This window comes from Ornithodoros turicata, chromosome 4 (genome assembly GCF_037126465.1).
Source record: "Ornithodoros turicata isolate Travis chromosome 4, ASM3712646v1, whole genome shotgun sequence".
In the NCBI taxonomy this organism is placed as follows: domain Eukaryota; kingdom Metazoa; phylum Arthropoda; class Arachnida; order Ixodida; family Argasidae; genus Ornithodoros; species Ornithodoros turicata.
In genome coordinates, this window is record NC_088204.1 from 29,378,002 (window position 1) to 29,404,772 (window position 26,771).

Sequence of the window (26,771 nt, forward strand, 5' to 3'; positions counted from 1 at the left end):
ATATGTCTCGCCTAAAATATGTCGTCCTGCTAAAAATAGCAGGATACTCTCGAATTGGCATCTCCACACACTTCCGTGCAGCTTGATGTAACCTCTGCGGATGCACTGTTGAAACCCTATTCCTCAGCCGATGTGGTTCCGGCGCTGCGTCGAGCTTGCGAGGTAACGCTCTCAGGATGAAGTGCCGTAATGTGGTGGCCGCTGTTGCACTCTGTGCAATGTATCGTTGAGTTGCAGCTCTTCGCGTTGTGCGTCATCGCACAGCATTTAAAGCATGCACCGAACTCTGACAGCAAGCGCTTTCGCTCGGCGTGAGGTTTCTGACGGAGTGCCCTACACCGGCTAAGCTTATGTGGCTTCTTGTTCAAGGGGCACATTCCTTCCGGGTTCTTCAGAGTTCTTTCAACTTGACTTGTTGAGCTGTCTTCCTGAGCGGTAATCGTGGTCCTGTGCACCGTTACAGACGATTTCTTAGAGGATTGCGTTGTCGATGAGGACGTCTTCTTCTTGCCTGTGTTATCGCTTGAGGGCCCGATTATGAAACGCTGTGGTTCGGACGAAGTCTGAGAAGACAGAGAACGGTGGGAAAGACGCACGGTGTTCCCGCTTGTATTTCGATCCTAGAGCGATCCATTTTTCTTGCAAATGTAGAGGAGGTTTCGCTGCAATAGGGTTGACCCCACGTGACGTGTCTAGGTAGAGAACCCAGGCAAGCGTGGATCTGCCTTTGCTGACTCGAGTTTTTGGAGTAAATCTCCCAGCTCCCTCAGTTTCTCTCGGTCACTGCCTAGTATCCTCGGAAACCTTTCAAGCCTGTCCATTAGCGCGTTTTCGATTGCCTCTGGGTTGCCGTAGGCCCTTCTAACCGTTCCCAGATCGCCTGAAGTCCCATGACCGGGTTTCCGATGTGCACAGCTTCTAGCGTACACGGACGATTCGCTTCACAGCCACTTCACCAGGAGATCCATCTCTTCTGTGGCTGATATTCCAAGGTTTTAGTAGTGTTACGAAATGCCGATTTCCACGACCTATAGTCTTCCGGACGGTCGCTGAACTTCGAGAGGCCCGCAGTAACCAGCTCCCGGCGAAGTAAGTACCTGGCGACGTCACCCATAATGGGGAGGGGGTAGTTTCATTTTAAATCGAACGTATTTTTTAATTCGGCCAGAAAAAATAGCTCAAACGAAGCAAATCGCACAACGTGCGACGCTCGTGCGTGGAGTAGTTTCCGCGTGGGAGAGGAGGAAATTCTGAGGCTGCTTGAGCGCGCTTTCTTCTGAACCGATTTTGACGGGGTCTACCACCGCTGATTTTGTGCCTAGGAACTGGAGGAATTTTATGATTATAAGCTGCTCTACAGACACTGTCGACAGCCACCCACAGAACTCTGAGGGCCACAGATTTTCTGTTAAAAAATGCCAAACTTGGCGTAAACGTTCAAGAAGGCCAAACTTTGTTACCAATTTGCGTCATGACAGAACGTCTGAGAACATCGAGCTCAGTGCCATTCGATAGAACTTTCGTACTGTAGAGAGGTCATTTTTCTCAGCCCAGTGGTTTCTGTGTTATTAGCTTGAGAATCGCACATGGTAGGCGAAAATTGCCAATGTTGCATCTCAATTTTCTCAAAAATGCCATTTTCGATTTCCTTGATTATTTTTGAAAAGGTGGCGTGATGTCCCTACTTTAGACGCGAAGTGAGACAATCTTATTTTTACCTAAGAGACGCGCAGCGATTTTCTTTTTTTGTCAGGCAGGGTCCACGCGGCTGTGGCCTTGCGCGCCCCATCCACAAGCACGCGAACTTCAACCTCTTCTTTGCTACAGGTCTCCCGCTGACTGGGAAATCAATGACCACACTGCGTGAGCTTGTTGTAGTTAACGATGTATGATGAAAGTCACTGAAAAGGTTAGCCAGCTGTAGGACTCGAACCCACAGTGTCCCCAGAGCATCACTTTACGTTTATCCAATGGTCTCCCAGTTCCGCCAGGCTCATTCAAACCGTGGGAGACTACATGAGTTGCCTGTGCGCCCTTGACGAAGAGCCCAGTCCGACGAACATACCGACAAATCAGTGAGAAGAAACGAAGCGCTTCGTAAAGATCTATAGGCACTGGTAACATCGTCGCCTTTGTTTCAGGTTGCCACCAGTCCCCCAGGCAGTGTGAAAATCATCCTTTTCATTGGTAAAAGAACGTTGTGGAAGTTTCGAAAAACGTAAAATGTGCCCATTGCGAGACCCCTGCAGGTGATGGATGCCACCATTGGATTAGCATCATCCGATAGCTTTAGACATGACCTTTCACATGATATAAACTGACTGGGTTGAAGCGCATGGATGCCAAAAGGATTACTGAGGACCACTCCGAGGGTTTAAGGTACCTACGGCTACCGGAAACGAGGAATTTTAGTTGTGCGTTGTTCTGTCGGAAATTTTGATTCCCACGGTGGCACTGAAACAGCTCATGGAGGGCGAACGTCCCAGACAACACACAAAATCCTCCGGATATCCCCACGATCCCATAACATCCGGGAGAAGGAAATATCCCGGTGAAACTTTGTGAGGATGTCCCATGGATATCTCAGAGGAACGATATTCGGAACGTCCAGTGTATGTCCCGTTTAGGATTTAGATGGGAAATTTGTCACTGCCTGATTCCTAGCGGATCGGAAATACGTGTATCCACCCTGTGACGTCACAAAGTCGTTTTATAGATCATGTACAGTTGCTTCGTGAGGTAACATCGTGTCGAAAATTAAATATAACATCCAAGCTTTCCGCATCCAGTCCAGCACTAGAAGGGATCCACTGTGACCATATACCTCCTGTGAACAGAAACTGTCTGGCATGAAATATCCGAACAGGTTGGTGCCCAGCCAAACCAGCGGAGCCGTATTATGCATGTAGCTAGCTTGTGGTAGGGTAAATGTGTTGCAAAATTGGGGTTCTCTTTGGAAAACCCCATTTGAAACTTTTCTATACAAATGATAAAAGAAATGAAAAAGAAATAACAATTAAATAATGGTATACATATTTTGCCACCTAGATTACAGTGCTTCAGTATGGAATTTGGATTTCAAAATATTCAAAATAAGGTTTGAACGGCGCGGCCGATAACGACGTCGTCGGGGCAGTATCGCTTGCGGTACAGTTTCCGGGAAAGAAGTTTTCTTTCGCCTAAAGGTTTGATTGCACCAAGTTTGAAATCTCCGCAGATTACGATGTATTGTATACATATCGTACCGAAATAAAATTGAGCTGCAAGTACCCTTAAGGTCGGCGACCGTGCTCCAAGCCCGTTAACCAAATTTTTGTTTCTTTTTCAGGGTATATTAGCACACCCAGGGAGTAGTTTGGTGAGCTCAAGCGTCTCCAAAGTCGTGCCACCAGAGCGCGGGAGAAGGAAACGATTCAGAAACCCTCCTCAAACATGTGAACACCCACGGACCCCCCCCCCCCCTGCTGGATAACTGGATACCCCCAACTCCCCCATAATAATATTAAAAAAAAGACACATACACGAAAAATATAGCCTTGACTGCCATGGATGTATGTTTTTTCTTTTTCTTTTTTTGAAACACGGCGAACAGGCGAATTTGAGTTCACCATCGTGTGCGGTCTGTGTGGTTGTTGGATTTGGGGGCGCCGTACGAAAATGCCCCACCAGAACCCACTCGCTCTCGTCTACCACACATTTTAAGCTTAATTCTCGTTCCCAAGAAGCCCACCAGGGGTGCCCCTCCATCTGGTGGATTTTATCTCGAAGCCAAGGCAATCTAATCCGGCAATGTCCACGCTGTTCTCTTTGCTGCTGCTTTGTTTGTCGTGTCGCGTGATGTCCTTTAAACATTGGATTAACATACGCGCAGGCGAAGCTTGTGAGTAGTGCAACGAGTCTACGGACATTGGTGTCGTGATGGGTGAGTGAGAAAAAAACTTCAATGAAAACTGGGTGTAGCTAACACTAAGCCTAAATAGCGCGTCTACGTAGGTACTACGTACTGGTATGTATACAAGGATGGGTAGAAGTCCAGCGAACCGGTAGACAGTGGCGTAGCCACCTCAAAGGTAGGGGGGGCTCGATACGAAAACTCACCCCCTCCCCCGCTGATTCTGGGTGCGACAACACACACATACTCGTGCACGCTGCAAAATGCGGTTAAAAAAAACATAACGAAAATAATTGATTTGGACGTGCACAATACGATTACATGTATGGGCTGTCATGCCCAGTGATGTGGTGTCACGAGATTGGAAGGATTTTGAAAAGCTCATACTTTGAAAACCATTCAAGACTGCTGCTTAGACGCCATGAACTGTAAGAACTTTCGCGATCGTGACACTGTCACCCCCCCAGCCCATATATTATTTTCTCCTCGGATTTGCACGATTTCCGTGGGTCGGTCCGCGGCTGGTAGGGGGGGCTCGAGCCCCCCCTAGCCCCCCCGTGGCTACGCCACTGCCGGTAGAGATGTAGGAAGGGAGTTGCCTCAGGACAGAAGCGGCCGATATTTCGAACAGAGACTGTTCTTCTGTTCTGTTCCGTTCAGAGGAAGAACAGTCCCTGTTCGAAATATCGGCGGCTTCTGTCCTGAGGCAACTCCCTTCCTAGTATGTACAAGGAGCGTTGTGGTGCATTTTTTGCGGAATGTGAATTTATCTGACCTCTGGATGTTTTTCAATGCGTTGTGCACGTTGTGTTTCAGTCAATGTACAGTTTGGGACAAAAGTTTACGGAACACGCGAGCGACGTACTCTTTCTCCGGTGCGACACCCTAGCGGCTGCCGGAAGCGAGTGGGTTCACTGTTTCGGAGGGGTGGAAGGGTGCGCTGTTAGCGACACACAGCGGTAACTTGTACTTCCCAGGCACGCATAAGCGACACTGTGTGTCGCTAATAGCGCATCCGTCCACCCCTTCCAAACAGTGGACTCACCCGATTCCGGCAGCCGCTAGGGTGTCGCACCGGAGAAAGAGTACGTCGCTCGCGTGTTCCGTAAACTTTTGTCCCAAACTGTACACCCTATGCTCGTGTAAGTTTGTCAACATTTGGTGTTTCTGTGACAGTGTCTACGTATGTTTTGTAACAAAGCGTGGGCCTCAAATCGTATGTTCGCTGCCGATCATGTTACCAATGACACGCTATTCGCATTCTTGTCGACTTTCGTTGTCATGCGGATGTGGAGGTTCGTTTGTGTTGCCATTTGTTTCGTTTTCCAGTTTGCACGTGGGATTGCCTCGCGGTATGCACGGCACGGTACATCGGTGGTGACAACTGTCATTGCGCCGTGACTTGGAATTTATGAAAGGTGCCACAAAATATTTGCTGAAAAGGTAACCGGTTTTGTAAGATTTGTCTCGAGCTGGACGTCTAGTTCTCAAGCGGTTATTAATTTTCGAGTGATGGGGGAACAATGAAGTGCACATGATCTTCCTCGTGCACTGCGTTGTTGTGGTCACATGTTTGATATCCTGGAGTCGGGACATCGGGAATGAGCAAGTATGGAACAATACAATACCTGTGTTTGTGAAGGAAGCGTGTTCAGCACTGCATTCTGCACTCACATCACTTTTACTGCTCCTTTGCTGGTTCATTTCTCCTCGTGAAACTTGCCAGTTTTTATTCATTTGCATTATATTCTGCATATCTATAGCAGATCTGATGTTGTAATTGTACATTTTGGGCCCGATTAGTACCAAATTAGGAAAGTTTGGTTTGGCATAGTGAATGGGAAGGTGCAGTGCAATCTCAGACTTATCTGGAAATTTTGTTTTTGGTAATATGCCGAAGGATACACGGAAGACATTTCTTCGGCACGTGGAGAGGTCTCGAGAAGCATTCAGAAAATATGAACACCCCCAACATGCTTCGTCAGGTCAAGTGTAGAGGACCAGCCCTCGACCTCACAAGGTCCAGCTCAGCATTTAATCGAGAACGAGTGTGCAGAGACCAGCACGCAAGAGCACCTAACAGATGAGCAGATTGAGACGTGTGCACAAGCCTCTCCTATTTCAGACAGCAGAAACATCCATACAGTGCAAGCAACATCGCAGAGTATTCCAACAGCTGTTCCTCACCATCTTTCAGAAGACGCCGAGCAAGGGGACACACAGAGCTTCTGCAACAGGCTGCGGAAGTGGGGTGTCACACATCGCATTCCACATGATGTTTTAACATCTTTGTTAAAAATTCTGCGAACACACCCTTGTCATGAATCGCTGCCGGGCTCTGCAAGAACACTACTACGGGCGCCTAGGAACAGTGCAAAAGTTGTCGAACTGGGCTGCGGAAAGTACTGCCATCTTGGACTCGCATCGGGCTTGCAACATTCGCTGCAGGGTGTGTCGTGCCTTCCAGATACTCTCGTGCTTCACTTCAATATTGACGGTCTTCCAATTGCGAAAAGCACAAGGGACCAATTCTGGCCCCTACTTTGCAGAGTAGTCAACTGTGGTGTTGGAGAACCCATCCATGTTGGAGTATTTTGTGGGAAGTCAAAACCACAATCTGCAAATGTTTTTCTTGAGCAGTTTGTAACAGAACGGAAAGATGTTCTCACAACCGGGATCGGAATACAGCACAAGCTAGTTCAGGTTAAAGTTTGAGCAACTGTGTGTGATGCCCCAGCAAGAGCATTTATCTGGTCCGTTCAAAGTCACGGCCGCTTCTACAGCTGCACTAAGTGTACTGTGAAAGGGGACTACAAGAACGGAAGAGTTTGTTACCCTGTTTTGCCATCTGATGGAAGGACTAATACAGGCAAAGAACATCACACTGGAGAAACTATTTTGACTCAACCTCCCATCGATATTATCAGTGCAGTTCCTCTTGATTTTATGCATCTCTTTGCCTAGGCGTTGTACGGAAGCTGCTCCAACTCTGGTTTACTGGTCCAAGAACAGCATGTAGGCAAAGCTCAAAAACGTGCATGGAGGTGTCCAAAAACCATGCGTCCCTTCGGCAACATATTGGTGCTGAATTTTCGAGGAAGCCGACGAGCTTTATGGAGCTCGACGCGTGGAAAGCAAATGAATTTAGGATGGCGCTACTTTATACTTGACCAGTAGTGCTCCACTCGTCGATTCCAAGCGTCACGCGCAAAAAATTTCACGGTGCTATATTGTGCACTCACGATACTCGCAAGTGCTACACATTACAAGGAGCACTTGGGATATGCCAAGGAACTGCCGCGATACTTTGTGTCTACATTTTCATCATCACCAGCTCCCGTGGCATAGTGGTTAGGATGATCGCTTTCCACGCCGAGACCGGGAGGTGACACGGGTTCAAATCCTGTCAGCGCGGCTGTGCTGTCTACGTTTTCCCTGGGTTTTCCGAAGACTTTCCGGACGAATGTAGGCACAGTTCTCCCTGAAGTCGGCCCAGGACGCATACTAACTCCTCTGTCCCCCACTCCTTCCTGCTGTCCTCTCTCCATCTGTCCACGTCTGTATGCCGCTCATAGCCACAGTTGCTAACACGGAATTTAAAAAAAAACACATTACATTTTGATTAGCGGATGATGTTGACACTCATGGCCCTGTAGACAGTTGGAGCGCTTTCCCGTTCGAAAATTTAATGCAGAAGGTGAAGCAGTGCATCAGAGAGCCAGAGCGGCCGCTTGAACAGTTATTCACGCGTGTTTTGAAAGAGAGAACGACCACCCGTCCCACATGTGAAAGCAGAAAGAGACAAAACAACATCGAGTCTTCAGCATACTGCCGGAACTTTGCCACTGGGGTGTGGAGGACCTGAATACAAAACGGTTGCTCTAGGCGAAAGGTGCATCTTGAGGACTAGCTGCGGTGACAACTGCTGCACGTTGCTAGATGGCACGGTGGTCGTAGTACACAATATTGCTTTTTTTTTTCACAACAAAGAAGCCCTGCATCATCGGAAGAAAGTTCCTGCGGATGCGAGACATGTACTCGTTTCCCTGTCCTTCATCTTCATTAAAAATCTTCCTGGCATCAGAGCCCTCGGACATTTGTGTCTGGTCACTGGTGGTCGCGTAGTCAAAATGCATGTTGCTGCTATTTGAAGGAGAGTGGGCAGTCTTCCCACTTCTACATGCACTGTGCCATTGATGGCGCATGATGGCCGTCGTCACTCATGTGGCAGTAAGCTTTAGCTCGTCGTCATTACTACCATTGATGGAGAAAGATGTCTGTGCATAAGTTTGTATAAACATTGGGCATTTTTAAGGTTTGTTTTGTGTGCGTCAAATCTTTGTTGTGTTTATACGCAAACATTTTATGCAGATGAAGAAGCCTTCCTCATTGTTAAATTTCCGGATGAAGAAAATGACGTGGCCGTGGCTAGTGTTGGTGGCCGCCAGAGAAAAATTGCAACAAGCTACACACCATGATTGTGAGGGGTCAAGCACCTCTGGAAAGCTGGAGGAAAGTACCATGCATTGTAATAGCAGGTTTCTGTAAGTACCTCCTTGCCTTATAGATAGAGCCTGAGGTTTTCGGGTTTGACCCGATATTTCCCCGAATTTGCATCCCCGAATTTGCATCCCGAATGGAAGTTTGGGCAGTTTGGGTTAAACCCGATAAATACCTGGAAAACCGTACTTCGACAAGGTGAAGACGAGGTCTTCAATGTGTCTCCCATTCCAGCGCAGATATTTCGACGGAATGTCAATAGATGACGCTGGTGTTTCAAATGTTATAAAACGAAAAAAAGAAAAACGAAAGCTCTGCCAATTGGATCAGCTTGCTTGCGCCCTTGGAATGTCACGCGATGCGCATGCGTGAGCAGCGAGCAGTACGAATGTTGTTGGGACGAGACGCTGCCGGGAATCGAAGGTTTAACTTTTCGGTGTGTATTAGTTTTTGCGGGTAACCTAATGGGGCGCCGTAAAAAAAAGCGCCAAAGATTGGTCAAAAGAGCACCCGGACTTTGAAGTCATAAAGCGACAGAAAGGCGACGGTGTCAGCGACGCAACTCCAACTTCGTCTCCACCGGAGTCAGCAACGCTACTGTGCTGCAAGTACTCCGCAGTTGAGTTGTCGCCAGACCCAGACAAAAAGCCGTATGATCGCTTTTGGGAACATGTTGCATCGAAACGGCACATCAAGCTAAAAACAGCCGAATGCGAGCAGCGTCTGCAGCCCACCATGATGGACACGCTCGTTCGTCAAAGAGAACGGGAGAAGCAAGCGGAGGGTATCATCCACGACTTCGTGCATGCACTTAGCTTCGACGGAATAAGCTTAGGACATGCGGATGGTGAAATCGGAAAATTCGTCAGAGCATATTGTCCTGTGGCTCGAGTGTGAGCTCTGATGCTCTATAGGATGTCTATACAGTATGCCTCTTTTTATGGAAGCTGCAGTATTGATTAAATTCTCCCTCCTCCGGAAAAATACTCAAGGATATACTACGTCACAGGCAAAAATGTTCGTTTTGTGCTGCAGTGTGGCTTTTTCTTAGAAGTAAGCAGTTTTCACCACATGTTCACCAGCTTATACGGATTTCATTTCATGGAACGTGAGACAACATCTCCGGCAGCAGCCACATGAACTTTTATTGTAAAATTCTGCAGCTGTTCCAATATTTGTTGCCATTTAGCTGTAGCATATCGCATTTTGTCACTTTCTAAAGAAGTTTCTGTGTGATAGCCGCATTCTGTTTCTGTTAGGTTCAGATAACGAAGCACGAAGAAAACTGCCTACTGCTGAACAAACATCAGACCTGCAATTTGATGCAGACTCACGACGTCTCCGTAAGAATCCTTGTAGCAGCAGCAGTGACTCTGACAGGGTCGATAAAACAGTGCTACCACCACCACCACCTCCAGGTTTCGTATTGTTTGGTACAGCCATGAAGCAGTATTAAGTTGTTAAAAAAATTTTACCTATGTTTTCAGATCTCTCTGATTATGTCAGTGTTGTGCTGTATGTACGTACAGCATTTCATGATGTTTTCTGCATTGTGTGTGGCGTTGCAGTATTACAGAGTTCCATTGTCTATGTCAATTTCGACACTGCCAAAATAGTGGTCTGAGGAGTTAAAAATGTTTTAGTTTGTTGAAGTGATTGGTAACTTCGCATGGCATACGCAGAACAAGGGACACAGCGCACGGTGCCTACCTGGTGTTAATGCAGCTTCTTATGGTAAGAGAGGAAGATAAATGTTGGCTAGCACAGTATGTGCTTGCTCAAAGCATGCTGGAAAACTTGCACCTGCCACAGAGCTGAACAAAGCACTTTTCATCCCTCAGCATCATCATGCATTCTGTTGCCACTACAGAAAGTCTCCTTCGTGAGGGGATATACATAACATAATGCTTACAAATAGTAAGAAAAGATACCAACCATAACCTTACTGAAACTAGATTCGTTCTTTGAATGATTGAGCATGTCGCACACTAGAAGCATTCTATTTGCAAAGCTCGGTGGGTGCAAATGTGCTTATGTTTAAGAGGTTAAGTATCTGCAACTCCATGGCTGGAGTTTATTCATGGGTGCCTTCTGATATGTCGACGGATCTCTGTTGCCAGTAGATCTCAGTGGAATCAGTTGCTGCAATCAAGTGGAATTTGAGTTCAGCAGTGCTTGTTTGACAATCTCACAAATGAGACATATATGAATAGGTGAATGCATATAAATGAATGAATCAATAAATGAGAACAGGTGAACCAGCCGGCATACATCTGGTGCAGGGATGAGCAGTATTCAAGTACATTGCATTTAAAATACAACAAAACATAATTCATTTAAAATGCTGTTTAAACTATAAATACCCGACTTTATTTCTGTATTTAAATAAGATATTTGAGAAATTGTATTTATAACCATGTTTAAATAGAGTTCATTTTTCTAAATACTATGTAAAAGCTGGTAAATACAATAAAGACAGCAGTCAAGTGTACGTGGCAAGACTGTTAGGAACTGTAATTATTATAAGGTCACACTGGACACAATGTAGAACACAAAACATTTGCCAGGCGTAGTTGGTTCAGTCATACTTAAACGCTTGGAAACAAAATATGCTTGAGGCATTGTTTCAAGCGATTACTGTGCAAATGTCTACAGAGCAAGAGTGCGGGAGATACTGTAAACGTATTTTTATTCGCAATTAATTTTCGCGAAAAACTGTACTCGCGAACAAAGCTTGACGTTTATCCCACGAAAGGAAACAGCCCTGAAGTCTCTAAATTAAGTACTCGCGAATAATGCATTCGCGAAAATTAATACATCGCGAATAAAAATACGTTTGCAGTACCAAACGGGTACCTGGAACCTCTATATGGTGCCCTAGTTTTGACAGCTAATTTCTCAGCTCTGTCAAATAGTCTCACGAATCATGACAAAAAATGTTGGCTTAGCAAAAGCTCATGCTGGTCACTTTAGGACTTTTTCATTATTGCTAGAAATTTTGAAGTATGTGTGTAAGAGTAAAATGATTCTTTGTGTGGTTTTGGTCCAGTATATTAATTCATTCATTAATTCATTCATATTAATTCATTAATTTTAAAATGTATCTGAGTACTTGAATACTGTGTTTGTATTGACACGCTTAAGTTACAAAGTATTTACGGCAACTATTTAAGTATGCCAAAAAGTATTCCTTATTTTTTACAGTAAAAATATGTGAATGATAAATATGAACATTGCTGTACAGTTACACATGAACGCTACAGTGAAGAAGTTGGAGGAGCGCTGCAGCACAGAAATCATGGTATGTAACATTCGTCCATTAACCACTAAAGATTCACACTAACATTAAACATTAAACACTAACATTTAATGTAATTGTGCATTGTAATGTAATTGAGCTTTGTGCATTTGGATAGAATAGTGTTCACGCGTAGTTTGAAAAGGTGTCCACCTTTTCTGTGGGTTTCTAGGTTGTAACGGGGTGCAAGAAAAAGAAAATGTGTACTTTGGCTAAGACATGGGGACAAGTGTTTCTCAATGCAGTCTAAGCCTTCTCGTTTTAGGGAAAGTTTGTTTTCTCATCCCTAGCTTATTAGCAGCATTCAGGGGAAAACGGGTAGGCAGATCATGCTGTTGAAAAGGTTCAACAGCTGCTGGTCGCATAGACCACTTTGCCTGTTTTAAAACTGCCGTTGACATTAGCTGTGACACCCAGTATACAAACATTTCTCTGCTTTGTGTTCAGCACACCCTTTTACTATTTTATATTCCGAAAGAGATGACAGAAGGTTGTGAAATGAGAATTAGTAGAAACTTGCACCTCAACTGTGTTTCACAAGTTTTTCTACAATGTGTTTATCTACTCTCGTTTGTAGTACATGGTGTGTACAAGGCTATTTGTGTTCAGGAAATAAATATGTTGCACTGATATTGGAAAGCAATAGTTTGAGTGCTCTTTGCCAGGGGGGGATAACGCGTTCTCTGGGCTGCATGCATGCTTCCCTGCAATATCTCAAAACACTCATGCAGTATCATTCCAGCTTGATCACTCAGGTGAAACGTGAGGAACTTGCAGAGACGTTACTCGTGTGGCCAAGATGTGCGTTTTTTGGGGATTGGCGTTCGTCACGGTAACAAAATGCATCGCCCCCATGCATGCTTCGGGGTTCATTGCGGGTATTTGCAGGTTCATTGCAACTTTGGTTAGCTTGGGTCCCACTGTGCTCTTCGTGATTGTTGCTGTGGTGGGCAGTTCGCTCATTTGTTGTGTGTCTAGGCCTTATTCTTGTTACCTATTCATGGGATCTATTAGCTTCATTACCATATTTGGTTCTTTGTTTCACAAAAGTGTGCAATCCTCTGACTCGATTAAACATCTTTCTCCACGCTTGTCCAGCTGCCGATCCTACAGTCATGGCATGGCAATGCGTATGCATTTACGTATGCATATACGTATACGTATATCGAGAAAATAAAGTGTGGGGTTTTCGAGAAATCGATCCGTGAAGTCGGTGAATTTCTCGAGGGTGATCCCGGTTTGCTCCCTCATACCGCCTTAGCTTTATGATTCACAAACAGCATACTGTTAGAAAGAGCATGTAATTGTGCTGTCCTTGTCGTCAGTGTGAATAATGACTGAATAATGTTGACTCATACAATCTAACCCTTGTCTCTTTCCAAATAATGGCATGTATATCTACGCTTCTTTTTGTGAACGTAAAAAAAAAGAGAGATAATGTGCGGCAACCCTGCCTCAATGCTGCTCGAGGTATTTGCAACATGACGTTGCATTGGGCATAACCGTGTGAGAGAGAGCTAGGCATAAGAGTAATCTCTTTTATTTCTCGTAACTGCTGCATTGCTTACTCTTTTCTACATTTACTTCTCAGGTTGCATCAGGTCAAGTCGGCTCCTCAAGAACGACACCGACAGTGAGATAGAAGCCCATATAAGATCTTGGCTGCGACACGCCAAGGAACAGCTTCTGCAGACAAGTAGGCTTGGCGACAGCTCTGATATACAAGGTGATTCCTTTTTTTTTGTAGTTTTTTTTAGTATTACAGTTTCTTAATGATTACACCGAGGGAAGGTAAAACGGGTAGGAACACTTTATTACAATTAACATGACCAAGGCTTTCGTGCAGAGCCTGCACTTCATCAGGTTAAAGAGTAACCGTACAACAGGACGTATATATACCAGTAGAAAGGGAGGGAGAAAGGGAAATAGCAAAGCAAAAACACAATCGAAGACACTTATCTAGCTGAGGGAGTTGAAAAAAGAATAAGTAAAATAAGTAAAAAGCGAAGCAGACCGGACAAGGCCAAAAACTACAGCCCAGGGTCATGTGTCACAGGCACACAACAGGGGGAAAGTTCACAGCGCGGACAGCCCCAAAACGCAAGGGGACCCTTCCGATGCTCCCTGTAACCGGGAGTTTCGGGGAGGACTCAAGGTCGCTCCGCAGTCCCCAGCCGGCCGCGCTGCCAACCCCCCTCCGGTCTGCAAACACATCCACCCCCAACATCCACACTTCCTGGATAACCGAAGGACCCACTTGAAGCTTAATGAAAAGTTGAACAACTGTAACGGGCCAACGTATATGTTTAACCCATGTGGTTTTTGGTCTTGTCCAGTCTGCTTCGCTTTTTACTTATTTTACTTATTGTTTTTTTTCAACTCCCTCAGCTAGATAAGCGTCCCAGATTAATTGTGTTTTTGCTTTTCTATTTTCCTTTCTCCCTCCCTTTCTACTGGTATATATTTATACGTCCTGTTGTACGGCTACTCTTTGACCTGATGAAGTGTAGGCTCTTCACGAAAGCCTTGTTCATCTTAATTGTAATAAAGTTTTCCCACCCGTTTTACCTTCCCTCAGTGTAATCACAGTTAATTTGACTTGGGCGTTGCTTTTTACTTTGTATTGTATTGTTACTTTCTTAGTGTCAGAGAACCATGCGCATGGTTTTTGCAGATGGGTGGTACGGCCTGGTAGAGAACTTTTCCATGAAATTTGCATGAGTGTAGTTTACATAATTTGTTAAAACTCATCGACTGTTTAATTAGTACTTTTCTCAAAAAACCAAAATGGCAGAAATGTAGGCAATCCTTTTTTGCACCCACTTCATATTTTGGGTTGTATGGCCCGAATGGATATTTTGGGAATCTTAAACAGAGCATGCACCTCAAATATGCATTCCCGGATGTACCCAGAAATGAAACGGAAAATCCACTTGCAGCAGCTGTGAAAGAGTGCAGGAAGTATAGATGGGAACTTAGGAACTTATAGTACCCAACAATTGCCCTTGCCTTTGAACAAATGTCCTGAAACCCAGGTGTGCTGTTCTTCGCATCATGCACACAAAATTGTAACATGTACGCAAAGCGTGCTACGCTCGTCCACTTCGTACGGGCGACAGCGGCAACGGAATTGCGCGCTTTGTCTGTGACAACGTAGCCAGGAAGATACACGGGAATGTGCCATTCTTCGATGACGGTTTCGAGTAAAGTCTTCAAGTTCTTTGCCGAGTGCTCATCCTTCATGTGTCGGCACGCTATCACGAAATTCCGCAGCGTGAAGTCTTCTCGTAGTATACATGAAGCGTTAGGGAAACATAACTGTCTCCTCCTCTTGAGGTCCAGCCATCTATCCAGCCAGTGGCATAGCTGCATGGAGATTCTTCAAAGATAGAACGCAGTTCGCACTCAACGCGCTGTTTAGCTTTCTCAAACATTTCAGGCACAATGGATCGTACGTGCCGGCACAACATATTCGGGAACAACGCAGTTCAAAAGACTCCTGAACGCCTGCTCTTCAACAATACTCTAGGAGTGCATGCCTTTGATATCCAGTGGATGTCCACTGGATATCACCGTGTTGTCTGGATACTTGGGAGCAGCAACATACTGTCATCACAGCGGTCTTACGGGCTTTGTAGTACTCCTCGTGGTTCAAAAATAACGCTACGGGGCATAAAACTCATTAAAGATAGCGTGCACAGCTTCGGAACTATCACTTAATGCGCCCAATCTAAGAGACTGCTGCAACCACGCGGTACCAAATTTGTATTCTCAGGTATTGTAACTTTCTGCATGAAAGTGCGTAATAGCAAGTTCAAGGCGCCCACGAAAGTCATGCCCTGCATCTCCAAAGGAAAAAATAAACATACGTATCATAAGTGCAAAATAAGTACACAATGCAACATCTGGGCAATAAATTACCAAGCAAAGACTACGCAAAGCAAAACGCGCTCGTACACATACCAGGAGCGCCTTTGTGTGGAAAAATCGCTCCACGGAAAGGTAGCCCTGCGTCTCAATAAAACGATGTGACGAAGACGATGTGTCATGGGAAAAAATAAACGGAAGAAGGGGAGGTTAAGGGGACTCTACACATCCTTCCTGGAAACGAACACCAAGTGTGAGCGTCTTGCTTGAGGGTCCGTCATTACACGGTAGCGCTCGCAACGTTACAGGTACCTTACCAGCCAGCGCAAAGTACGGGCATAATTCAGATCTCTCCCAGTTTCAGAAATAATTAAGAACCTGCAAAATTTTCGCGTACCACTCGTGGTTTTGCGATACTAGGCGGACAAAATATGCGCTTGAACCCAGCCACTTTATATCATGTGAAAGATCATGTAAAGCTATAGGATGATGCTAATCCAATGGTGGCAGCCATCATCTGCAGGAGTCTCATCCATGTCACATGCATGTGCACATTTTACGTTTCATACTGCCTGGGGGACTGGCGGGAACCTGAAACAAAAGCTACTATGTTACCAGTGGATAAAGATCTTTACGAAGCTCTTCGTTTCTTCTCACTGCTTTGTCGGTATGTTTGTCGAACTGGGGCTTCTCGTCAAGGGCGCACAATCCGATGCATGCGGGCTGTGTCGTTTTCGTCATACCATAGTTGTATGTAATGACAAGTTGGATGACTCGTTGACGAACTGGCCTGCTCCTGTATAGGTACGAAGCCCAGAAGAGCACGCTGATGGAAATATCAACCACTCTAGTCCTGAATCACCCATCATCCAAAACATTCTTTTACGGGTTCCTTGAATTCTCTACCTGATGTCACTGTCGCATTATATCTCGGGTTGCCAATCGGGATATCCCGGGATCCCGGACAATTTTTTACGTCCCGACATTTCTTCCGGAAAATCCCGGGATTTTCGTGACAGCGAATATGACTGAAAAGTCAAACACCTGCAGGCCATCAGGCAGAGACTCACCACTTAGTAAGGAAATAGCACTTTTTATGACTGGCGGAGGCAGAGGACTGCTGCCTACGTGATAGGTACAGATATATCTGAGTGTCATTTCTTCTAGCGCAGAAGCTGAACGGACCTTCAGTGTGGCAGCCAGTATTTTCACAAAAGTTCACTCCGAAGTGAATGGCACTACCCTCGATGCTCTGTGCTTTCTTAGGCCGTGTGTACCATTGCACAATGCACAATGCACATTGTACAATGTGACAAGCACTCAGCGTCGGTGTTCAGTGTTTTGTTTTTTTCTTCATTCGTCTTTTTTGTTTCTGTTACGCAGTGGAATGTTACACAGTTTAAAGAAATCATTAAGTAATATTTCCTGTGACTTCAAGTGTTGCGGAACTCGCCTTCTTTTCACGCGCAACAGTGAATTTCGCATCAATAGAAAAGGAGTGGCATTGTCATCGCAGAAAATAAAAATAAAATGTGAGAATTTCGTCGGCACTACTTTACCAATGTGGTTACACTGCGAATTTTCGAGTGCTTTCCTTCAGGAAAAGGTAGAATTGGCAAAGCGCAGGTTAGATAATTCTGACCCGCGTAGGACTACACTTCGAAGCACAACTCTAATTATATCTTATCGCCTCATCTAACACCTGTAGTTGGTGAGTGGAGTGGGGATCATGCCGAAAGAAGATTCCAATGATGTGATAGGAACCCCTAGAGGATACCAGACCATCAAACTTTGCCCAACAGCAGGGTGCTTCGACACCCCATCTTGTTGGCACTGTAGGGTTGATTTTCTCCAAAGCGCGCGTGTACACGTCTCCCTTTCCCACCTGGATAACCTACGACAGCTTTGGATACATGTGGTACATAAAAGACTTTGGAACCGTCCGATGCTTGCGATTTTGGATAAATCGATACTTCACAACAGTATCGTGGAACTACTCGTATAAGTCTTCCGTCGACAATATTGTTGTGAGGCAACTCACCTGGTCCGGATTCGAAGTCATCATTGAACAGACTTGGAGTGGTCACGAGAGTCTGTAAAATACAAGTAACCTTATCATTTGATCCGATGTGGCACAATCCGGAGGTGCATTTGACACCCGGATCAACGAACACAAAACCAAACCACACAGCACGATTATAAAATGATATTTTTCTCGTTTTCATCAGAAAGAATACACTTTTCCGAGTCTAGAACCAAACTTTTACCTTCGTCATGCGAGGAGTTTTCTCGGGAGCGAATTTAAACGGAGCCGCGAAGGGAGTACAGCTGGCGCCACGCCGTGTCGAGCTGCCGCGCGAAGACACCGTGCACCGTGAGTAAAGGCGGGGTGAGCATAGCCTCGATGTGAGCAGCAGCAGCAGAGCAACAGCAGCGGAGCAGCAGAGCTGCAGCGGCACGAGGGGTCCCATAGCACTGGGCGAGAGCAGCAGAGCTGCCGAGCTGCAGAAATTTCCTGCTGCTCTCGTATCCGAATTTTTGGTTGCTGTGCTGCCCTGTTGCTCTGCAGCATGAGCAGCCGGTCTCGAAAGCCAATCAGAAGGCTCGTTGTTATTGTTTTCGTTCGACGGTGTTTAGGGTTCGCAGGGCGGTGAGTGACGGCAGAAGGTTTGTTTCCTTTTGTTCCGTGATTTGATTCTGAAGATCTGGATACGCTTGTGATTGCCAGTAGTTTGGAGCGAGTGTTCAATCATCGGGACTGCGTGAAGTGCGCATTCAGGACATAATTCAGTTCATAAGTTCAATAAAGTGTTCGACCGAACCTACGTGATACAAATGTTGTGTACCAGTTGTAGCTACATGTTCGCTTGTTTTCTGGAAAGTACTTCAAAACCCGTGACCTGATAACGTACAAGCAAATTACTTTCACGTCCATGCCGTGTGAAAACCAAACCGAACAAATTTCTTGTGGTCGGTATTCCAAGACCTTGCTAGGTGGTTGTAAATGAAACTGACCCTTGGAAAGGGTTAGATGGAGATAGACAACGTTCAGACAACAAAAAAAGGTTCGACAGAGATAGATAATGAACCCATTCCTTGTGAAAACAGGCAGAAAGCAGTGAATACTAGCAGACGGGGCCTTTGTTTTCGTTAGACAATTTTATTTCACAAATAGCAACGTACGCATTTGACAGTCACCGTAAGTCAAAATATCGAATACTATAGTAACGAGGCAATATTTATACGACAAAATCCCGTAGAAGAATCTCCACACAACACAGCAAGGACGGTTCTGCACAGCAGGAGGACGAACCTACGTTGAATTTCATGAAACTGACTACACATCAACGAAGAGTCAATCAGGTAATACGAGGCTCAGCCCACCACCACACTCATCTCAAAGTTCAGTTATGAGCTCCAAATCCACAATATATCTCTCACACAAACGCCTTTCACCTAGGATTGCGTTCCTAGTGTGTGCACTAAAAAGCTTAGCCGCTGCGTACGCCTTCGGAATGTGCGAAATGTAAACAATGCCACAGTTGCCAACACGCTTTGTGTTTCCTAAGCCGCTGCTGCCGCTAATTCAAAACGAAGCTATGGGACGCCTCCAACAGAAGAGCAGCGGCAGCAGAAAGCTGCTCTGCTGCCATGTTGCCGTGTTGCTGCTGCCGCACCGCTGCTGCTTTGCTGCTGCTGCTCGCATAAAGCTATGGGACCCGGCCCTAATTTGACGCGAACTACGATCGGGCGCGCGACACGTCATCGTGACGTGTCGTGGTCCCGCCAGGAGCACGCGCCGTAGGATCATGCATATGCGTTCCAAGGTTGCCAGATTGGGCTATAAGCCGCCAAATTGGGCTACTTTTTGTGACAGTTGGCGGGGTGTTTTTCACCTTGGCTATTTGGCTACTTTTGGGCTATTTGAGGGTTTCACGCCACATGCGCTCGGACGACAACACATGACCACACTATGATTGTCACCCCTCGTCACGCAAAACTTCCTACACCCTTTTGGGTGTAAGGTGTGCGTACCATAACTCACACCCCTAAAGTGCTGTGAAACACCATGACAGGTACGTGTATTTCATTACATCTACACACCCTAAAGTGTGTAGGTGTAATGAAATACACCTACCATTTCACCTATTTGAAATACACCTACCTAGCTCTCATAGTGTGTTTCACGACACTTTAACTGTTACACCTGAAAGAGTGTGAGTTGGTACACCCACATTACCTCCTGAAAGGGTGTAACGTCAACTTAGCGGGTGTGCGGCTTGTGGGTCTACACTGGTAATTGGAAGATACCCTATCTGATTCGTTTTTTGTGTAAATCAACACCCCTAAGTAATGGCATAACTATATGCAGTGCCTGTCTTGCGAGCGTCTGCAAATTCGATAGCAAGTTTAACTTGTTTATATACACAAAAACACCAAAATGAGGGATTGCTTGGAGTATAAGCTCACCATCAAGACAACGTTTGTGCTTCCTACTGGTTTTGGTATGAAGGAAAGACTCAGTGTACACGCGTTTTACAATAAGGCAAAACACTCTTAGCACACCCTCAACACACCCACCTATGAGGGGATCAGCCTCGAAGAGGTGTCATACGAGAGTGATTTAGGTGTATATTGCAAAATGCACCCCCTTACGCTAACGTACATTCTTCAAGTGACCATTCAATGAACATTCCTCACATGAAATTCGCCCTGCGGACAAATGGACTGTAAAGACTTCGTGCCATCCGACATCTTCCTGAACAAGTTTACAAGCGAACTAATGTGTCCATAATATGAGTTTATGCATATGCGCTTCTCATACATAACCCATGTGTAATTTGCATGCTGTATATTTTCCCGGTTTTGTGAACAGGGAAACGAAAACGTTTTTGGCTATTTGGGCTATTTTTTTCTTTGATGTGTCGTCGTGCGTTTGCTATGCTTGGGCTATTTTATGAATCAGTTTTGGCGGGAGACAAGTTTGGCATCTGGCAAACCTGATTGCGGTCATCTGGTCCATGACGCCAGCTTCCGCGCGGTGGTCGCAGTCTGTCGCAGTCGCATCCTGTGGGTTTCGCCGACATACCGAGACAATGTTGGATGGTTGGTTGCCCTAATTCACGTCAATAACCGCGGAGCATCTAGTGTCATATGTTTCTCAGTGACGAGACGGACAGCTTTTGATGCCAGGAAGCAATCGGATCGCCGGGATGGAAAGCATTATCTTGCCTCACATTCAGGCTGTTCACAAGTCTTTTTTTAATTTTGTGATTTGATTTCAGTTTACCTTATCATATGCACAATCATATCAGGTTATCCTATATATATGATATTGACGGGGCCATTTTCTTGTTTATACCTGAATAAGTTAAAATAATGAAAAAATGGCTAGGAAGCAAGCGAGCTGGTGAATATGATGCATAATGTAAAACCCCGAGACTGACATCCTGAATGACTGAATGACATCCTCAGGAAGTCATCAACTGGTCCTCCCAGAAAGTCAAGAGCTGTGCGACAGAATTGCGGCTCCTCCTTTCCACGAGAAATGCTCCAGGTATCATAGACAGTCATCCTTTTTGGAGCCAGAGAATTTTACGGTGGACCACCCTTTATTTCAGAAAGAAGTCAGTCAGGTCCCAGGATCGGCCCAAAAAACAAATGTGTTTATGGAGTCTGAGCAGTTACTAAAAGTAATATTTCTCGTCCCGCAGGCTACCCACAGGGACGGGCACAGGACGTACCTGAATGACTCTTCACGGACAGTCCGAGTGTTATCCTCAGGACGTTATGGGGATAACCGCGAAGGACGAAGACACGATGACACTGTGGAGACATCCTGAGGACCGCGTGTGTTCTTGGGGACGAGCAGGCGCCATGGCAACGCCGCTATAACTTGGCAGGCTACCCACAGGGACGGGTACAGGACGTACCTGAATGACTCTTCACGGACAGTCCGAGAGTGTTATCCTCAGGACGTTGGATAACCGCGAAGGCCGAAGACACGATGACTCTGTGGAGACATCCTGAGGACCGCGTGTGTTCTTGGGGACGAGCAGGCGCCAACGCAACGCCGCTAACTTGGCATTACGCGATGCCGGTGACGTAACGGGGGCCAAAAAAAGAGCCCGTACAACTATCCGATCAGCAGGAGAACTAGCGCGGGAGAGGACGAACGCAGAAGAGACACTTCAAGCGCGCGCTTCTCACAGAATGAAGCGATTTCACCCGGAAAAATTCTGGCATATCAGTTTCTCGACGGCAAGAATAGTTTCCAGCAAAACAGAAAAAAAAAAACTATGAGGGTTCGGGAAATTTCATAGTCCCTTTAAGGCCAACTGTTGTACAGACCGATACCTCATCATTTTTAATCCGTGGAAAGCTCGGGGCGTACGCAGTTTTAGACAATTCTGAATATGTGTCACGAAAATGCGCACGCCTCCCGTTCTCAACAAATCAGGATGATAGTTGGCTAGGAATGTGCTATGCAGTGAAGTTCATTTTTAAGAGTGTAGAATGTGATCCTAGAAAACGCACCAAACGGAATTTGGAGGAACGGTGACAACAACGCGATAACGGCAAGGGAGCCTACATACATCCGACTTCAGTGCGGTGATACCTCCAGCCGATGTCCCTCAGGCGGCCGCCATGTTGGTCCCCTGCTTTGTCAGAATCGTCAAGGGTATTGCCGAGATGAAATTCACCGCATGGCACGCTGCTAGCCAACCATCATTGCCTTCTCCTATTTGTCGAAAATGGGAAGCGTGTATGTCGCTTTGTTTTTGATTATGTGCGGCGTAAGTGTCACCAAAAAAAGGCGTACACCTCTCGTTTTAACAAATCAGGGCAGATAACGAGATTGTGGTTGACTGAGAGCGTGGTATACGGTGAAGTTAGTTGGTTTCTAAGAGTAAAAGAGCATGCTCGCAATACCACGCCGTCTAGGGAATGGGGACCAAGGTGGCCGGCGGCATCATGTGGTGTGTCAAAGATTGACACCACCCTAAGACGGAACACCGCTGATGTAGGCACCCTAGATCACGCAGGAAATGAGACACATATGGAGCCATTTTTTATTTCTAACGCGAGCGATCGGCATCCAGTCCTTAACCTTGACTAAGAACGCCTGGGCACGGGTTCGTCGGTATATTTTATCGCTACCACCCCAAGAACACATTGTCATCCTTGGGCTCAGGAGGGTCAAATCTGATTCTCAAATTGTCCTCAATGTGTCAGTTTAGCACTATACCGCGTCCCCATAGTATAATCAGAATGTCCACAGGCCATCTTTAAGGACAATTTTAGGATAGTGTGGTACCACATAAGCGACAACCTCTAGATTGCTTTTTACTGTACCCGATTTGTTTTTGTCAGAGACGAGTATCGTATTTTCACGCGTATTACCCGCGGCTTATGCGCGTTTTTATTGTCGCGGACGCTCTGCGGCTTATCCGCGGGTGCGGCTTATCTGGTGACTAGTTTTCCCTGGTACTTCCCCATACCCCGGATTAAACGAAACGGCCGACTGTGCCTCATGTTTTTCGGAACAGGACCGCCCTGCCAGTGCACGAACAATACCGAACAGCGGCGGGTCCACATTCGAGTGGACTGACCTTCCGAAGACATTCCCCCACGCAACTTTAACAGAAGGGGTGACAGTGATTCATGTCTCCTGGAACACCACTAACCCGTCAATCCACGAAAAACACGCAACAAGGGCACAATCCGATCTTAGTAGAACACTAGAACTGACCTCCTTTGTTATACATCATGCCGACACCGGAATGTGGACAGGGTTTATGGCCTTCCCTATGGTCGCCTCTGTCGGCAGACCCACAGGAAGGGTTCAATACGCCTGACATCGGGATAGAACGTGGTCAGCTAAGCATCAGTTATCATTTGACCAGAGCAGCAGCATTCGTGGGCACGGCAGTTAGAGGTGAGGCATGGCTCTAACGCGAAGGCACAGCTACGACAGCGGCTTCAAACTAAAAGTCGTCGACTTCGCGGACCAGTACGGGAACAGGGCAGCTGGCAGGGAGTACGGCGTCGACGAACGTTGAGCGTCTCTATTTATTTTATATGTGCATCACTGGTTTAGCGCACAAAGCAGTCGCGTCGTATTACCCGCGGCTTATCTGCGGTGCGGCTAATACGCGTGAAAATACGGTACATTGTTTCACTGATTACTGTCCATTTGTCTTGATAAGCTGCCGCTATGGTGTCTAGCTGTTCGTTTTTCCCCAACGGACAATGAACAGGGCCCAATAAAAAGGAATATAAATATAAGATCAATATAAAAGATCAACAACAGCAAAAAAAAAAAAAAAAAAGAAAGAAAGGAAAACAAATTAGAGTGAGAAATTCTCTTCGGAAGGTACCGAAGCTCCTTTCCATCCGCTGCACTGCGACGAAGCAAAGTGCTAGCAAGATGTGTCAACAAGACCGCTCGTGAGATTATCGAGGCAGAAAGAATAGATAAACTCTTCATGGCAGGCCTAGCGTGTTACGAACGGTGTCTCCTATGAGTTCCGTGCGCCGTTTTTTCATGCCGCAGCATAAGATTTAAACCCCTACGATACCCGTTTCCTACAGAATCCAAGCGCACAGATGTTGGCAGACAAAACAAACACACTTCGCACACGGCATGACGCACGGAGCCCAGTGGAAGCCGCAGAGAGTTCCTTTGATTTGAATATCATTGAGCCTACCGCCACTTGCCTTCACACGTGGAAAGACCACGACCTGCTGGATTTTATAACGACCGTGCCATAATCGGCAACCCCTATGAGAAGCCCGTCCGCACGATCCGCTAGGGGCTCTACTTGTCGGCCCGCGAGATCTACATCATGATTGCACAATGGGAATTTGAATTTTGAACGTGCAGAAAGCGCAGCAGACGATAGTCTCCTATGAAAACACCTAGAATGAACGATGATAATCAACTTCTGAAATAGGCTCTTCCATGGGACACCTACCGCTAGAAGTGCGAAGCATTGCTGAAATTGAGGGCGACTCGAGGAGTACCGCCACCGCTGGCTTCCAAATGCGGCGCTGGGAAGGGGTACATATGACATGGTCGTTACAATTTAGGAGGTCGTGGGAAAGGCTGTGGCCGAATCCGGCAGAATATCGATCATGGCGTCTCCCGGACTTGGACGTTGAGAGAGGGTCTTGCGTCCGTACAACTCCTTTTCTCCCTCTCTCTCAGCTTTTTTTCTAGCCTTTCTATTACGATTTGTATGTTTATTTGAGAACAGTCCAATGAGACCATTCAACATTCACAGGGGAAAAGCTGAGAGGGCGCGCCAAAGGCTACCTACTGACCTACTTCATGGTGTATTGAAAGTGCGAACCAGGTATAAAACAGAACCGCAATGCATGCTCAAGAGTCAATCATTCCTACACTTCCAAAACTGAGCTTCACCTCATTGCACGGTGTGCGCCGATCACTACCACGAATGATAGGGTGATCGCTTCTGATTTGAAGGGAGAGAAGGGCGTATGCCTTCTTCTAGCAATCAGGATATATTCACATTGCTACAAAAGGCGTACGCCCACTTCGCTCTTCGAATCGGAAGCAGTAACCCTACACTCTTAAAAATGAACTTCACCGCATAGCACGCTCCTAGCCAACCATTATCTCGAATGATATCGTTATCTGCCCTGATTTGTTGAAATCACCGGGCGTACGCCTTTTCTGTGACAATTATGAACAGCATAAGTGTCACAGAAATGGCGTACGCCCCCCGTTTTCAACAAATCAGGGCAGATAACGATATCATTCGAAATAATGGTTGGCTAGGAGCGTGCTATGAGGTGAAGTTCATATTTAAGAGTGTACAGTACTGTGAGGTGGATGGTGCGGTGAGTTCAGTGGTGATGAGAATTTGCTACGAGGTAAACTCCTGCTCAGGTAGCGCACAGTTACCCCTCTGGTTCAACAACAGCAACAAGAACTGTATTTTATGATCATGGATGGGGAATTACAACACCATCAAAATAAACTTCACCACATAGCACGCTCTTAGCCAACCGTCATCCCGAATGAGAACGTTCTGTCCCTTGGTTTGATGAATAGGGGATCGTACGCCATTTTTGTGGGAATTATGAACTGCATAATGCTACAAATATGACGTACATCTCCCGTATTCAGCAAATAAGGTGAAGAGTGATGCCAGTTGAGACGGCGCTTACCTAAGGGCGTGTCATGTGGCGAAGTCCGTTGCTAAGAGTGAGCCAATTCTTTTTGCTGAGATTCCGCAACATGACACAGCATGACACATGTGAGCATGTAACAGCTGGAAACTGGGCGCATTCCCGTGCTTGTGGCAGCTATGCAGTTATGTTGCCAACAACATAATCGAAAACAAAAATACGCTAAAAATGCATAACGCTAAATAACAACCATTGCGCAGGACGTTGCCCATTGCATTGAAAGATGCCACTAATCTATGGAACGCCCTGGGCATAAGCGTTTTTGTGACAATTAACGTGACCACACAAGTGCCACAAGACCAGGTACACTTCTCCTTTATAACAAGTAATGGCAGAGAACGGCTGTGCTCCAAACAGAACGCAATAGAGCAAGCCCCAGAAAAATAGAGCTGAGCTAGCACGTATAAGCTGTTATCGTTGGCGCGTTCTGAACGTCGTGAAACGCCACAGTCTGCAGATTTCAAAGGCGGCGTTGCGATTTTGACGCTTAACGAACCGCAAACGAGCGGAACACACAAGTTGACCCGATATCCGGGGCTTAGCCCACAGGTTCTGGAACCAATGAACACTAAAGTGACAAAGATACGCGTGACTGGCATTGAAATCTGCTGTCCGGATTTATTCCACAGCATAACCGATTACCAAGTTTAAGTCCGTATAACAGTGCTTACTACTAGGCAGCTTACTAAGCAACCGTACGGTATCGTATCGTTGGAAGAGCAGAACCCCATCTTAACACGCTCAGAATCAATCTGCACACGAGACCATTCGTTCTCGTCTCCTCACGTTTGAACGCTTATATAATATCCACATTGATAAGGCGTCAAAACAAATCTCGTACGAAATTGACATCGTTCGGAGTGACGGTTCGCTCTTGCAAACTACGAAATTCACAGAAGAATACTCACAGAACTGGATAACTTTATAAATCGAAAGCACGGCTCCCTGACTGTGTCACGCTCACGACAGATTCTTCTTCCACTACTAGGAACAGAC

General features: G+C 46.1%; 1 protein-coding gene across 1 annotated transcript in view; it reads right to left on the reverse strand.

The window, feature by feature from the left end:
- Positions 1–26,771, reverse strand: part of LOC135392248 (uncharacterized) — a 76,423-nt gene extending 49,652 nt beyond the window's left edge. The window contains exons 1-2 of the mRNA XM_064622967.1: positions 26,684–26,771; positions 17,599–17,650 (exon numbers count right to left, since the gene is read on the reverse strand). Coding sequence (XP_064479037.1) covers positions 17,599–17,622 — 24 coding nt within the window. The 5' untranslated portion in view covers positions 17,623–17,650; positions 26,684–26,771. The remainder of the gene's footprint in view (positions 1–17,598; positions 17,651–26,683) is intronic.